This window comes from Apteryx rowi, unplaced genomic scaffold, assembly GCF_003343035.1.
Source record: "Apteryx rowi isolate R43461 unplaced genomic scaffold, aptRow1 scaffold_26, whole genome shotgun sequence".
Lineage (NCBI taxonomy): Eukaryota > Metazoa > Chordata > Aves > Apterygiformes > Apterygidae > Apteryx > Apteryx rowi.
Window position 1 is genome coordinate 2,913,952 of NW_020448974.1, and position 16,049 is coordinate 2,930,000.

General features: G+C 36.1%; 1 protein-coding gene across 15 annotated transcripts in view; it reads left to right on the top strand.

Moving 5' to 3' along the window:
• Nucleotides 1-12,945, top strand: part of BPTF (bromodomain PHD finger transcription factor) — a 61,885-nt gene extending 48,940 nt beyond the window's left edge. For 10 of the 15 annotated variants that reach the window (XM_026067582.1, XM_026067592.1, XM_026067584.1 and 7 more), the window contains 7 exons: nt 1,321-1,546; nt 1,982-2,334; nt 5,651-5,824; nt 6,678-6,870; nt 7,875-7,959; nt 9,793-9,979; nt 12,041-12,945. In XM_026067582.1, coding sequence (XP_025923367.1) covers nt 1,321-1,546; nt 1,982-2,334; nt 5,651-5,824; nt 6,678-6,870; nt 7,875-7,959; nt 9,793-9,979; nt 12,041-12,077 — 1,255 coding nt within the window. In that variant the 3' untranslated portion in view covers nt 12,078-12,945. Of the gene's footprint in view, nt 1-1,320; nt 1,547-1,981; nt 2,335-5,650; nt 5,825-6,677; nt 6,871-7,874; nt 7,960-9,792; nt 9,980-11,279 lie in introns of all 15 variants that reach the window. The other 5 variants (XM_026067588.1, XM_026067591.1, XM_026067598.1 and 2 more) reach the window with 3 other exon arrangements.
• The last annotated feature ends 3,104 nt before the right edge of the window (nt 12,946-16,049 follow it).

Below are 16,049 nucleotides of genomic sequence, written 5' to 3' on the forward strand. Positions count from 1 at the left end.
ATTTTAAAATTGACTAAAGTAATACTCAAAGGTAACTGGTGAGAACTATTGCTTTAGTAATGATATTCCTACCTGTAAGTGACTGAATCCTTGTATGTTCTTAATTTTATTTTGATTATTCATTTCTTAAAAAAATGAAATGTAATATGCATGTGTTTGGAGCTAGCCACAGTTTTGGAAATATTCAAGATAACCATCCTTAAAGCAGCACAGAATGAAGAATGAATAGTTCTATTGCAGCAAAGCCTGTTTTTTCATCTGTCCTTTATTATGGCAATTTATTTCCATTTTGTCCTTTGGCATCACTTTGTCTCCTTTTTTTAATACTTTACATCCCACCCTGTAGAGAGAAGTGATGAGACTGAAGATAACAGTATTCCACAATTTAGGAGATTTCGTGTCTGAAGCTGCTAAATGCAAATTTAGAATGTTTGTCACTTGTTATCTTGGGATTATTTTGATCCCTTTTCATTCATGTAGTTGCTTCAGTTGACAACACACACTTGTTATCCAGTTTGTAACAAAAAGATTAGTGTTTTTATAAAGTTTTGATCGTCGAATCGGAGAATAAGATTAGCTGGTTACGCCAGTATCAGTTGGTACTATTTAGTGTTCACGATTTCATAGAGAAAAGAATAAAATGTATTGTCATATATTGGTCATTTAATAATGGCAGACAGCCAAATCTGTGTTTAGATGGATAGAAGTCTGACACCCCAGGTTGTACTTAGGGTGTACAATAAACAGATGTAAAAAATAATCCAGATTTTTCATTAATGAAGAAATTAAACTGTTTTGTACTGAATTCTATACACTGAAAAATGTTCGTCATTCCTTATGCCAAAACGTGATAACTTAGTGGTGCTCTCCACCGTGGAAATTTATGTTCTGGAGCAAGTTACGGGCTTCCAATTTGTTTTCACTGTGCATCAGAATAACCAAAGAATTCAGCTCTTTCAAACATGTTTGTGGAAACTGAAGCGAATGAAAATCTCTCTCATCATATTGAAGCCTAGACTTTGTTTGGAGTGTTATAGGGGAAAGGGAGGAAGGATTAGTACTCAGATCGGTTCTGAAGTGAAATTGGGACTGACCTTCTTTAACCAGCCTAAGGACTTCCTGTCTGTCCCTGTGGTGCTCTAATAAATAAGAATGAGTGGGAACAATGTCTGCTACAAAATTTACCTTGTAATGTTTTGTTTTAAGAAATTCTAGTCTCTTGCAACTTGCAGAGCCTAGAGAGTTAAATAATTCTGCATGCTGAACTTGGGATAAGCAGACAGCTCAGCACAATGTGCTTTTTCTTTATTCCTTCCCTAGAATGATTGTATGCAACCAAGTGATGAAATATATTCTGGATAAGATAGATAAAGAAGAAAAACAGGCAGCTAAGAAACGAAAGCGAGAAGAGAGCGTGGAACAGAAGCGCAGTAAGCAGAATGCTACCAAGCTCTCGGCTCTGCTTTTCAAGCATAAAGAACAGCTGAAAGCTGAAATATTGAAAAAAAGAGCACTTCTGGACAAAGATCTACAAATTGAAGTGCAGGTAAGGACAGTTCTTCTCAAAGACTAACTTGATTTTACATTAGGGGAGAACGTTTCTGTGTTAATTTTAAATTTATTTGCTCAGTGAGCTTTTAAGGAAAAGTACAGGAAGAAGTTCTGGTTTTGAATGCATGGATCTCTGCTAAACCAATAGATGTCCTTCTTTGTATGCTTCTAGTTTTCATCTGGACTGAAAATACTTTTTTTCAGGAAACAGTTGCTGATAAATTACAGCTAATGTGTCATAGTAGTCAGAGTGCCATCCCTTAATTTTATGCGAATTGTAGGTTATGTACCTTAAAAACTTTGCACATTTAAATGATTTAAATTGTTTTCTTTTGCTCAAGCATGGGGATTTATGTCTAGATTTTATTCCTGTCCTGGCATAATCTTATGAAGTCTCTCCCTCTGTATTTATTTGTTTAATGTACTTCAGGAGGAGCTAAAGAAAGACTTGACTAAAATTAAGAAAGAAAAGGAAAAGGCACAGGCAGCTGCTGCTGCGGCAGCAGCCGCCGCTGCTGCTGCAGCCGCAGCTGCAGCCGCTGCACCTCCTCCACCGCCACCACCGCCACTGCCACCACCACCACAGCAACACGCAGCCAATGTCACGTCCTCCTCCACCACAGTCCCAATGCCAGTATCCTCCCAGAAGAGAAAACGAGATGAGGAGAAAGATTTGTCAGCTTCCAAGTCCAAGAAAAAGAAAATGATTTCTACTACCTCAAAGGAAACAAAGAAGGACACAAAGCTTTACTGCATCTGTAAAACGCCTTATGATGAATCTAAGTGAGTAGCGAATGCCATGGGCTTTTATTGTGTATTGTTTGATTTAGGCTTAGTATTTAGCTATTAGTCTAAGGTAGTTTTAGAATTGGAGGTAGAGTATCAGGTGTTATTGCAGTGATCACTAAGGTATTAAAGAATAAAGTCTCTGGGTTCCACTAGCAGTTACAGAACTATTAACTTGTGTGATTTATATTTTTACTTGTTTGCATGTTTCCATTGTATGACCTTTCTGTCTCACATGCACATACTCTTCTTTTTTTTTTTCCTCCGCTCTGTTATTCTTTCTTTTGCTGTTTTGCCTCTGCCTCGGAAGCAAGTGACTATGGGTTTGAGCAATTTCTTGTGAACAGGCGGCTGATGTTCTTTAGAAGTAGCTTTGGTACCGTCTTCCAATAAATGACTCTCTTATAAATCACTAGCCAGTAAAGGGGATTCCGAGTTACTGGACTGTGGTTCACTTTGGCAATGTTTAAGGTAGCAATGGTTTCCATGTGCTATGTACCAGACCTGATCAAAAAGTTGAATGCATAAGCATTTGGCAAAGTGAAAGCTGCGGTTCTCTTTAATGTTTGATTCTAACTGTGAAAAAGGAGAAAAAAAAACATCCTGTGAAAGAGGAAATGCTCTATACAAAGTTTGTGAAGAAACTGAGTAAGTAGTGGAGTGGAAGATTCAGTGGATTGTGGTGGGATAGTGTTGTGCGTACCTGCCTAGGCTAGTAATGACCAACGTCATGAGTTAGTAATAGTTAACACCAGATAGCTGTGTAGATGTATGTAAAATAAATTTGACTTCAGACCAGTTCCAAGTGAGTACTTTTCTCAAGTTACAATACCAAAACGTATTAATTGGTGCCTGTGCTGGTGGTTTAAATGTAAATGTTAATAACAGAAATGAACCATAGAGGCGGAGTAGTGCTTTCACTCCAGTAATGGGCCTTCATTCAAAATTTAGGGCCAGAAGTAGAGGATCTCCTGAGATTCCTTCTAGCCTTTTATTTGATTTGATTTTTTTAATGAAGTTGAGGTCTTTGTTTTTTTTCTCCCACCTTGGGTGTTCAGTAGCTCAGATCATTGCAGCATTATGTCAGTGTGGGAAGGTTTAGACTGCTGTCTCTGCTACCTCCATTCTTTAAATAGCAGGCTTCGGATGTCCAGGTTGCTAATTCACTATTACTTCTAAGAGATGAATATCTCGCATATCTCACTTAAAATAAGACTGTTTTATTAGGTTTTCTGTCGTTCGGTAAACTTAGGAGGATACCCTGTTCTCATTTTGTGGTGACATTGAACACAGACCTGTGTGCTCCTGCTTTTGTTGTTAGTGAGCAATACGATCATCACAAAAATAAAAGGAGATGAGCAATTTTTACGAGCAGAAGTATTTCATTGTCAGACTAATTCTTTCTATTAACTTCAGTGGGCATTTGAGTAAGCCAATGAAAAATGTGGCCACAGTGAATTTTGGCATACAGAATGGAGAACTGTGCTTAAATGCACAGAATAAAATTTCAAGAAAATTAAATGTTAAAGACTTAGCAGTATGTTTAGCAGTGAAATTCCGTTCTACTGCTCTGCTTTTTCGAGTTCTGAATTTTACCTTCTTATAAACGATGGCTGTACTGTTGAACTGCATTATTTTTTCACCATTTGGAAAGGGCTTTAGTCACATTTCAAAAGTGTTCCGGTAAACAAATTATATATATGTACACACGTACGTGGGCACCAAATACTCCTTTTTGTGCTGGTGTCTAATTTCTACTTCAGAAAAGATGGAAGTGCAGCTTTAGAAAATAGTTTATAGTGTATTACTAGTATCCTATACATTTGTTAGGATGTAGAAAATCGACAAAGATCATTCTTTACGTTGTTTATTTTATTTCAGAGCTTTTGTGTTTATAGTTCTCACTTATGGCAGTCGGGTGTTGTAGTGCTTTGCTCATTGCTTTTGAGGGTGGTCAGTAAGGGTATCCTTCTAAGGTTCATATTTATATTCCAGCGTATTTGTTACAATGTGAAGCCTGTTCCACGTTCTAGGGGCAAGGTTTAACATCTAAATCTAGGCATAAATGTGCTTGCAGAGCGCCAGGAGCAACTAGGTGCAATTAGCTTTGGGAAAAGGAAACTGGCTGAATTGTTGTTGATAGTTGGTAGAAGGAGCTGTATCCGTCCATTCTTTACGGAAGGTTGGTTTGTTCGGTTTGGGGATTTGCCTGACTGAAAATTAAGAGAAAAGGCAGGACTTGAGCATCTGGGACAGATGCAGAGGCCCAAGAAATTAGGTGCTTGTTTTGTTGAACATGTGCTAGCTACTGCCCTGTTGCTAGTTTGTACTGTCTGGTGGTTAATGTTGCAGACTGACGAACCAGAATCACAGTAAATCATGAAGCAGTATATGGTGGGTGGTCTTAAAATCTAGGAAGACAGATTCTGAGGCAGCTCGCTTTTGCTTAGGCAGAGAATGGCTGAGTAACTTTGCCCCTCTGGTTGATTGTGGCTGGTGGTAGGTATGTTTGGAGGTATCCATACACAAAATGTCAAACATTCTTGCATAATATTTTACAGTTTTGTCACATCATTCTGTGCAAGGTGCCATTTACATGATTCTGTATCCGGTTCCCTTCGCTTTGTGTCATACCATATCTGGTTCCGTCACGTAGTTTTGTCTGAGGGTAGGCATTTATTGTCTGCAGAACGGTCAACTTTCCAATTTGTTGCAATTTTGGGTAGCTGAATGTCTCTGTTTTTCAAGGGCCCCCACAAAAAAAAATTAAAATTATGACAACCATGTCCTGACACAGTTTTCTTTCATATCATGTTATACCAATATGTATTCTACACATGGCTGGTATGCATGTTCTCTGTAGTATACTTGTAACTCCTAGTTGGTGTTTGCGCTTTGCTTTGTTTTTTAAATTAACTGAGACCTACATTTTCAAATCTTAAGGAAATGTTTAAGTGGCTTTTGAGCTACAGTTTTGAAAATGTAAATCTTTTCCTTTGGCCTTGTCTTTTTGTGCCTTTTACAGTTTTTCACACACACATTGGAGACATATGTTTTTAGCCCAGCTTGTCAAAGTTTGGTTACATACTGATGTGCATTTTAATAAACTGTCAATCTAAAATTGACCCAAGCGACCTCATTGACAGTATAGCTGCAGCATGAGATGTTAGCTTGCAAGGATAGAATGGTAGGAAGCAAGGAAAGTGAGACAGAAAACTGCAGAAAGAAAGTGCATCAAAGAGAAGCGCAGGGAAAAGTGCCATGCCATTTGAAATGACAATTACATTGTCATTTTCATTGTGAATACTTTTAGGTTCTATATTGGCTGTGATCTTTGTACTAACTGGTATCATGGAGAATGTGTTGGCATCACAGAAAAGGAGGCTAAGAAAATGGATGTGTACATCTGTAATGATTGTAAACGGGCACAAGAGGGCAGCAGTGAGGAATTGTACTGTATCTGCAGAACACCTTATGATGAGTCACAGTGAGTTCTGATAAGAACCTCTTATTTAATGTTTAGGTAGCAAACTGCTCTGACTTTGGTTACCTGTTCCTTACAAAGAAAAAAGAAGTTATTCTGCATATATTGTATTCATTAGTAATACAAATGCCTTTTCAGTAATTTTCTTCCCCAAAATGTTTCTATACAGTAAATATTTAGGAAAAGTGGAAGTTTTCAAGGTGGTCCAAATGCTTTGTAAAAAACCCAAGAACTTTCATTTGGAATTAATTTTAACAAGGGAGAACTAGAAAGATTAAAACACAAATGTAGCATTTAGTGGAATTTTTTGTACTATAGTCTGTTTGATCTAGACAGAAAGCATAATTTTAGTAGGGGGGTATGTGGTTGGTATCTGTTATTGTAATGCTCTGTGTCACAGAATACCCCTTCTGCATTCAGCTGCAACACTGAACCTTCCATATGAAAAACGTTTGTGCAGAGGGTAACGGGAGCCCTAGGTTGTAGTCCAGTTTGCACAAAATGCATCTTGAATTGTTTTGGATTCTTGGTTGGGTGAGAGTTCTGGTGTTACACTGTTCCTTCCAGCTCTAAAGAGACGAATGATTTTTTGAAACCCTGATTGCTTGAAAGTGTCTCTAGTGTAAAATTTAGTAACTAGCTTTGAAATGAAATTGTCTGGTAATTTAGTGTGTTTGTAAATGCAAAAGCAGTTGAGTAGTTTAATAAGCATTTGTCAATCTGAAATGTCACATGCTACACTGTTGTATTTAATCATGCAAAGTATCTGCTCATGTGCAGGGGATTGCAGGTTTATGTTTTTAAATGTAATCTTTAAGTAGAACAAGTCACTAACATTTTTTTTCGGATCTTGCAGATTTTACATTGGCTGCGACCGATGTCAGAACTGGTATCATGGGCGCTGTGTTGGCATTTTACAAAGTGAGGCAGATCTCATTGATGAATATGTGTGTCCACAATGTCAGTCCACAGAAGATGCCATGACTGTACTCAGTCCACTAACTGATAAAGATTATGAAGGTTTAAGAAGAGTACTACGTTCCTTACAGGTGAGAATAAGGATCGCAGCAAAGCTTATCTGATAAATCGTGGGGAGTAAGTCTTGGTTTATCTTCCAGTTGTTGGAGACCTTTTGAAAAGGAAACAGCAAGGGTTTTTTTGCCTTTGTTTTTTGTGAGAAATGCCAGTATGTCAGCTGCAAACTCAATTAGCTTTATTTTACAGAATAACATTTTATGATAATTAGGAGATCACCGCTTCTGAGTTAGTGAAACTCAGCAATTTCTCTTCAGTGGATGGCTTTTAAGGAAGCAGGTTTACTCAGAGTACCAAAAGGCAGAGTGGTAGTGAAACTGCACATGATGTAGAAGGTGCAAAGTTCTGTTCTCAGATTACTTTATATGATTTCTGGTCGAAGCTTCTGTACTCCCATTTCACAGTAATTAAACTTTCTTTAATACAGTATTCTCACAGAAAGTCATTATCAGCATGGAAATGATGGCATACTGATGAGAAGAATTATATCACATAGTCTGTTGCAGTATGTTTCTGGTTTATATATCACTCCCAAATACGCCTTTTCCATTACATCTGTAAAGAATTTAATAATTAAATTTTTGATAATAAAAAAAATTGTATGGTAACAGAAATCTTAAAAGAGAAATATTTTGCATTGTCCTATATTTTATGTAAATGTTTTTGAAGATAAATTAATTTTAGAGTACTTGAAATTGAAAACTCTGTCCAATTTCCAGGTATGAAGCCTCAGCCTCTTCCAGTGAATTCRTCACGTACTTCTCTATACAGTCTTAGTCCAGTATCCCATTACCTCTGAATTTCATGTTGTTTTCTATCATGAAGTCAAACTACTCATTATCCCAAATTGAGCTTTAAAACTTGAGACAGTCATGATAACTAGTTACCTCTTCAGGTAACCCTGCACTTCTTTAAATTCAACTCTAGACCCCTGCAGACAAAAGTATAATGAAAACATGTAACTGCTGCTGCACCTTTCTTTTTTTGTGTGTGTAATTATATCTTCTTGTCTTGACAGGCTCACAAGATGGCATGGCCATTCTTGGAACCAGTAGATCCAAATGACGCACCAGATTATTATGGTGTTATTAAAGAACCAATGGGTAAGTGTTTATGGGTGATGGCATGAGTGAGTGGATCGGGGTTTCTAGTGATATGAATTTCTAATTCATTACCTGATAACCATTTCCATCCAGGGATCTTAAAAATACATTTTGCAGGATATACTTTTTTTGTAGTTAGGTGAACCAAGACAATGTGATTTCCTGTTGATATATTTAGAAGTTCATGTTAGAGTTAATTTATCTGCTTGTAGGCTGACTCCTTAATCCTGGATACAGTCTGTCTAATGTGTAAAATACGAAGTTTGGTGAAACAGTAGGACCGAATTCTCTTTAAACTGTTTTACTTTTATAGTTATTTCAAGAGGATGATTTTGTTACCCTGTGCTTTGCCTGTATTTTCTGTTTTTCTGTGTATTAGTTGCTTCTTCAAAGTGTGAGGTATGTATTCTAGAGATTGAGGAGGAAATAGTGTTAATGCAGCTAAAGTGTGACATGCAATTTAAGATGAAGTTTAAAATGATTTAAAGATTTAAAATGACTCGTCTGATTTGATCTGATTACAATTTTTTGATCTGATTACAATTTTGTATTATTTGTAAATTTTTAATTTGCCTTTAAAGCTATATAAACAAGAATTGGTTTAAATGTTCTTTATATGGAGGGAAACTGGAAGAGGAGATGTTGAAGCTTTAGTGTTCTAGAAATAGGAAAGTTAAATCTGATCTCCTGGCAAAATTGTAGTTTTCTGCCTGAAAATGAGACTTCATTTAGAAATGGTGTCCTTTTCTCTTCCAAAGTTTTGGATTGTGCCATTCTGAAACTGCTAAACGCCTCGTGTTCCATAATTGGCCATGGCCAGTAACTGAAAATGGTTCCTTTAGTTTTATATGTTGATGATTAACTTGCTTAGAGAAACACTGACAGCATGAATATCTAATGTGTGTTAATTAACTGTCCTTTTGTGTGGGTTAAAGCTTATAAAGAAAGCTAAAATTATAAAATAATTAGGCATATAGTAAATGAATGAAACTAATGAGAGTGCATTCAGCACTTTCAGATTTAAGTAGCAGGAAAATATGCTTGTTATCACTAGGTAATCTAGGCCAAGCTATGCTTGTTTTCATGCATTTTGGCACTAGTGGCAATTCAAAATAAGCACTTTAAAGGCATTTTCCCAAAGGTAGGTCATTCTTTTTTTTCCAGCTGAAAGTGTCACTATACATTTAGACAGCTATATTTATAGTTGGCAGTTCCCATTCCTCCCCCTCTACTGAATTTACATTTGCATGAAAATAGGGCCATTACTGCTTAATTCACCATTCCTCTTTCTTTAATCTGTCTAGTCAGTAAGAATGAGAACATTGGCATTTTGCATGATCCTGCACTTGAAATCTGTCTGTGCCATGTGGTAATGTGTATATCCCCATGGAAACTGATAATTCATTCAAAACCAGTCATGGATTCAAATAAAAAATAATCAGAAGGATTAGACAGACTAAAATTCATGTATATATAGTCATTAGCTGAATGAGGGCTGTAAAGAAAACAAAGTACAAGTATCAAAATCAAGATTATCTGATTTTTTTTTTCCTTAATTTCTTTATAAGAAGTAAATCGCTTCCCGCAAGAACTCAGGTTTTTCAAAGCCGCTTTTGCTATCTGTGTGTTACTTGTACATGAATAGGTCATGTGTAGCTAAAGCATCTATTGGAAGGAAGCTTAGGCAGGCCACCCTGTTACAGCCTGGGGTAAGGCGTATTCCAGCAAAGGTGTCTAACTTATCTAGGCCTGGTTTCTAGCATTCTGATAGTGTGAACTCCTGAATCTGAACATGAAAATGTCTCAATTTAATAATTCTTGGTTTGTTTGAAGACCTTGCCACCATGGAAGAAAGAATACTGAAACGTTACTACAAAAAGGTCACGGAGTTTGTGGCAGATATGACCAAAATTTTTGATAACTGTCGCTACTACAATCCAAGTGACTCGCCTTTCTACCAATGTGCAGAAGTTCTTGAATCGTTCTTTGTACAGAAACTAAAAGGATTTAAGGCAAGCAGGTAAGCAAAAATGTTCCTAGTCATACCTGTTCCGTTGTCCCATAAAATCTCCGTAACGCTTTTGTAAGCCTGCCTTGCATTAATACAGGTATCTGCTTCTGCATGCACTTGCCTGGGCAATGTCACCCCCCCCCCCCCATCTGTTCTATAATATCCAGCCATTGGTTTCAGTCAAATTTAAGGATTAAGTAGGATTTTGTTAAGGTTATTTTGTAATGTTTGTTCAAGATGAGTTGTTAGGCATGAATTTGGACCACTATCATAACTGAAGAAAAGTTGAGTGACATTTTAAGTCATTGCTTCAGCAAAGCTAAATAAAATAAGAATTATTTCTGATCAAGAGAATGCTGTGTTGTTCTCAGTTTTGATAACTTCTGTTGTAAACAAAATCCTTTTCAGATACTAGAAAAAGGCAATCCTTCCATGAAGCTTATAATCCAGTAACAAAAAATAAAATACTTCTTAGTTTTTACTACCTTCTCACATACTTGAAAACTACCTTTTTGTAACTCACTGTATTTGAAAGAGAGGAGTAAGTGGGCTTTAAAGTAAGATGTGGAAAGCRAAACATAATTCATAATTGACTATTTAAAATGAAATTTCCTTTTTTAATGCTGTTTTTCTGTAGAAAGACTGATGTAGAGTGTTTCCCTAAAATACACATTCCTGAAAAAAACCATGCACCTCTACTAGAGATTTCAATCTGCTGCTTTCTGAGTCTGTCTAGTAGTGTGTACATGGGAGTTGTACTGCTGTAGTCAAATTGTAATGTGGTATTTGTTCCTGAAACTAAAACTAGCTTACTCAGAACTCTAATGGAGTATACAGATTGCTCCTATATTGCTGCTAAGTTTTAATATAAGCCAACTGTAACTGAATTACCAAAGTTGAATGCCTTTCAGCATTACTCAGAGATCTGTGTATGTACAGTAGTTGTATATGGACAGTTGTCCATTTGACTGTAACAGTCAAAACTAACAGACTGCTAGTCTAGATTAATGCAGGATTAAATCCAGTTGTAATCAACTAAATGGACAGCTTCACTTTATATCCATAGTTATGGGAGCTGTCTACTATTGAGAGTAGTATTGGCAAGAAGGGATGAGAGTAAATGAATTAATCTGGCATTTTTCTTTCTAATTTAAGACTGTAGTAGTGATTTTTCAGGTAGTTTTCATGTTTCTGTCATCTTGCTTTAGCTGGTTATCCAGCATTCACTGCTTGCACACTAATTTCATTGCTGCATCTTATTTGTTATTGTTTTTCATTTATACCATCCATGTTCTTTCTTTTCTTGCAGATTGTGATATCTTTAGTCTGAACTTTTTAACTGGAATCAGAACTGGATGTTGGGGTCACTTTCTTTTATTGTACAATTTGATGACATTAAACTGCCCTAAAAATCCAGATCTTTTGTCTGAAAACTAAATGTTGGGGGGTTGGGTTTTTTTTTATCAGCAGTCATGCTGGTAAATATAAATGTATTAACAAAATTGTCCCATTCCTGGAATACTGTATGGAAAAAAAATGAAAAATTAATCTTGGAAACCGTGTATTTTATTGTTTTATTTTCAGTCACTAATAAAACTGTGAATGTCAAAGAGGAGTTTTGCTGAACTCTGATTAGCAAAAATGTGATTTTAATATGCCTGTTCAGTTTTTTTATATTAAGTTAATCCAAAGACTTCTTGAATAAATTTAAGCTAAGTACACCTTATTATAAATATTCACACTCATAAATTGTCTTTATGCCTTACTTTTGATGGACTACTRTTATGTAAATTTGAGAATAAAACTGATTTCAGGCATTTTTGGATATTCCAGTGACACACTGCATTTTATAGGTAGTGGAATTTTTGTATGCTGTAGGTGAAAATGTGCCTAARGTTCAGAGATGCTTAATTTTAAGTGTTCTTTTTTCTGAAGGGGAAAAAACAAAACAAATGGAAGCAACCTGGCACTAATTCCCTCGTAGCGATTTACCCTTGGCAACACCTTGCAGCAACTGTGTTCTCAGAAATGAAGGGTGCTTAATTCTTCACTTTCTTCTGTATTCTGCAGGTCCCATAACAACAAACTGCAGTCTACAGCTTCTTAGAGTTCAGCGTGTTAACCTAACACACGAGCAAGAATCTGGTTGTCTGAAAATTTTTAATTAAGAAGCCAGATGTTTTTAGTCAGGTTATCCTGACAAGACTTGATGTAAACTGCGTTTTTATTGGTCACAACAGTCAAATTATATTCTTGGCTTATTTTGTCCAAAGGACAAAGAAATAAAAATCAGCAGCACCACTTTCTTGTCAAGATCAAATTGTTGTACTATTGTGGCAGAAGCAGGAAAACTTTGTTTTTTGAAGGAGAGAGAGAAAGAGAGCAAGAAAAAAGATACAGTAAATGGGGTCAAGTTTAACTCCATGGAAATGCCACGTCTGTTCTTCAGTGAAGAAGCTGGTTTAAAGTCCACACAGAAAACTTTGACTGTATTTATTTATTGTTGCAAAAAAGACGCTTTTTTATTGCTGCCCTCATTTGTCAGCTAATTATTTTTTCTTATAAAATCCAGCCCCGGTTACATGTAATCCATTCTGTATCTTAACATGATTCCTGTAGGTAAAAGTACAAGAAGACCTCTAGATGTCTTTTCTTTCTATGAAAGGAGCTGCTATGTACACATGTGCACACACACAGAACTGGGAATCAACAATGAGTTTATCATTCATGGTAGATAAAAACAATTAAGCTTGCATAAAAGTTGGGCTAAGTGGTCACGGACTACAGACTCTGTTGCCTTGAATATAACAGTACAATTTGTCATTTACTCTGCACCAGACTGAAATGAGTAAAATCTATTTGAAGGTATCTTGTTTGTAAACATTTGTCAGATTCTAATTTTTTTCTTTTGTATTAAAATTCAAAATATGGATGTATATGAAACAAAATAAATGGAGATAATTGTTCTCCCCACACATGTAGGTGTCTTTGAGTGTGCGCTAATATGTTTGTAACACTTTGGGGGATCTGTTCGGAAGTATAGATAATTCAAGTAATAAGGGAGGGAACTGGCCAGGGAGATCTGACTTTATTTTGCTCCAAAGGTAGTATTTGCTACTTTTCTTTCTTAAGCAGCTATTATCCCTTTATAAAATTTCTACAGTGGTGCCAAAATTACTGTAACAGATAACATGGTAGCAAGTATTCTGTGAAATGTCATTGCCCACTGCTGAATTAGGTGATATTTTGCAAAGGACGCTAGGAGTGTAAAGTACCAAGGATAATTTTCTCTCTGCAAGGCGTTCTAGATGGCCTCATTATTTCCTGTATGAGGAGTGCTAGCATGAGGGATAAATTGAAGTCAACAGATGATGCAATTTGCAGATGACTTTGCTTTTTCTTTCTGAGCTGTTGCTTTCACATTGCATATATAAATGACTGTCATATTAACTGTCTGCAGTTAATCAGCCATGGTTTATGCAGCTCTTCAACCATTTGACTAGCTTTTGCACTAATTCCCAATTAACTTTTGTTTTACAGTGATCTGGGATTTACCTGATTTATGGATAAGCTCCTTTTGGGTTTAAACTCGCACCTTGCTATGCAAGAACCTTTTCTGTTAATTTCTTAAAAAGATGTTGCTACTGACCACATTTTCTTACACTTACAGGCTCAGGTGTACTGGTTCTTCTGGGATAATTTTATCTAATAAAACCCATTTTTTTGTACATACGAATGTTGTCATTTAACCTATATGTGAAAACTAAAAATTAATTGTTCGATGTGAAAACAATAATCCATTTATGCTTCTTAAAATTAAAGAAGAGTAGTTGCATTTAGGTTATGTTGTCCTTTGACGTTTAAAAAAAAATGCTGCATATTGTATGCATTGTGATTTTTTTTTAATGCAAAAAGGAAAAATCTCAATTTCCAATGGCATTTCAACATATCCTGCATCTCATCACAACTTCACAATATTTCTGTACTATTTATTCATATATAAATATATATATGACATCATTTAAAACTTTCCTACCTGTAGGCAATAGATTGCTATGTTTTTAACAATTTGTGGCAAACTGAAGAGTACTTTTTTTGTACCTTATAGGACACATCATCCTTAGACAAATAAAGTAATGTGTTTGACATTGATTTGGTGGTGTTTCTAATGAAACATTTGGTAATGTTAACATCTTGGCATTGCCAGATTATGTATAATGGCCTGTGAATCAGTTTGAGTAGGGAAATAACCCATAAATACAATTTCATCTTGCTAAGAGCCCTCTTTAGTGTTTTCAGTTGCCATATAGTATACAGAGGCATTTTTCTAGCTTTATTAGTGGTGGTGTTATATAGTTTTAAGTGGYGGTACTGAAAAAATGTCACTCCTGTAAAAGTAATTAATACCCATCTCCAAAAAGCATGATGAGTTCTTAAGATTTGTGACCTGCTGTGTTGTTCAGTCATCTTTCTCTTAATGCTTTTATGAATTATTACAGTGTTCTTTTCAAAATGGTGATACATTATAACACAACTTTGATACTGTGAGCTAAACCAGCTTCCGGTTCTTTTTGATTTGTCTCATCAGACAAATTTGAAGCAATTATTCTTGGTATCCTTCATACAACAGTTAATAGGGATTTAAAGCTGTTGAAAAGGGGTTTTATACAAAAGCGTTGAATAAACCTCTGGAAAGCCAACAAGATAGTATTTCTATTTCCGTGTATTTCTGTTTAGTGATTGCAGAATATTTATGCTTGTCCTGCTGGGAAAAAAATCACTTACAGTAATTTAGATATCTTACAACTCTTGCATGCAGGTGCTATCTTCTTTTCAATGTGGTTAATACTGTGGGGTTTTTTAACAGTGCAGTGCTGTGGAAGAGAAATCCACTGGATTTAGGGTTTGGGTGTGTTTTTGTTTTGTCCCCCCCCCAGTACATTAACATGCTACAGGCCTGGCAGAAGGTAAAAACAATTATTAGTTAAGCTCCTGCTTCAACTGTATTTCAACTGGGCTGTGAGATACAGTGGCTTGTTCAGCTGTTGTGATAATATGTTTTAAAAAATTACCTTCCATGAAAGAAGGGGAAGGCAAGATCATTTGTAGTGCAAAAAGGGAAAATGAACTATATTGTTCTTCAAGCTTGCTTCTAAAGTAGTAGCTAAATCAGAGATAGTGGTGCAGACACGTTGATTGTCAGTTATTGGCATTTTACTTGGGCTTTCGATGGGTTTAGCACTGGTATACTATTACCTCTTTTGAGAACAGTCAAAATGAGATATAGCCATGGATGTTATTTTTGTACCTGCAGCTTGCTTGTTCTAGATCACTGTAATGTCAGGGGGAAGTGTTTAATTGCTGTTCTGGACAAAAGGATGACTGTGGGACTTAGTGGTTAGTCCCTGGACTTCAGCTGGAAATACAAAGAAACTGGAGATACGTGTGTAACCCTTCCTCCTTCCTTCCCTTGTCCCTCTCGGTCCACTCCAGTGCTTTGATTTGCTGCCAGAAATAGTCATTCTGCCAAAGCAAAAACACCCTTATTAAAGTCTCAGGAAAATTTCATCGATATATGCTGTGCTCCATGCAAACTCTTCTTGCACAAAACAGAAGTGAGACAGTATAGTATTTTTTTAGGTAGACACAAGCTGCCAGTAGATTTCTGTCCTGTAGTAAAAGCCTTCTGGGCCCTAAAGTGTAAATAAATACTGGTTTACAATTGATATGATTTCAGGAAGTGGTGATGTTTGCTGTTGGTATTTTATCTCCTATTCCATATCAAGAAATACATTACATACAAAATTTCTTAAAATACATTTTTTTTCCTATTCACCACTCTAGCTTTTCAGTGATACTAAACCAAGCTGCAGACTTTCATGAGAAATAGAACTGATGTCAAAACCACCTTTGCATCAAAACAAAATGCTTATGCGGGGTGAGGGAGATGTTTTTTTAACCTAAGACTGCAATTCTCCCTTATATTCATAAAAAAATTTCCTCTAAAATCTATTCTTCAAACTATTCCCAGAACATTTGCATTGTAATGCTATATAAAACAGTTGTAAGATATCATTGC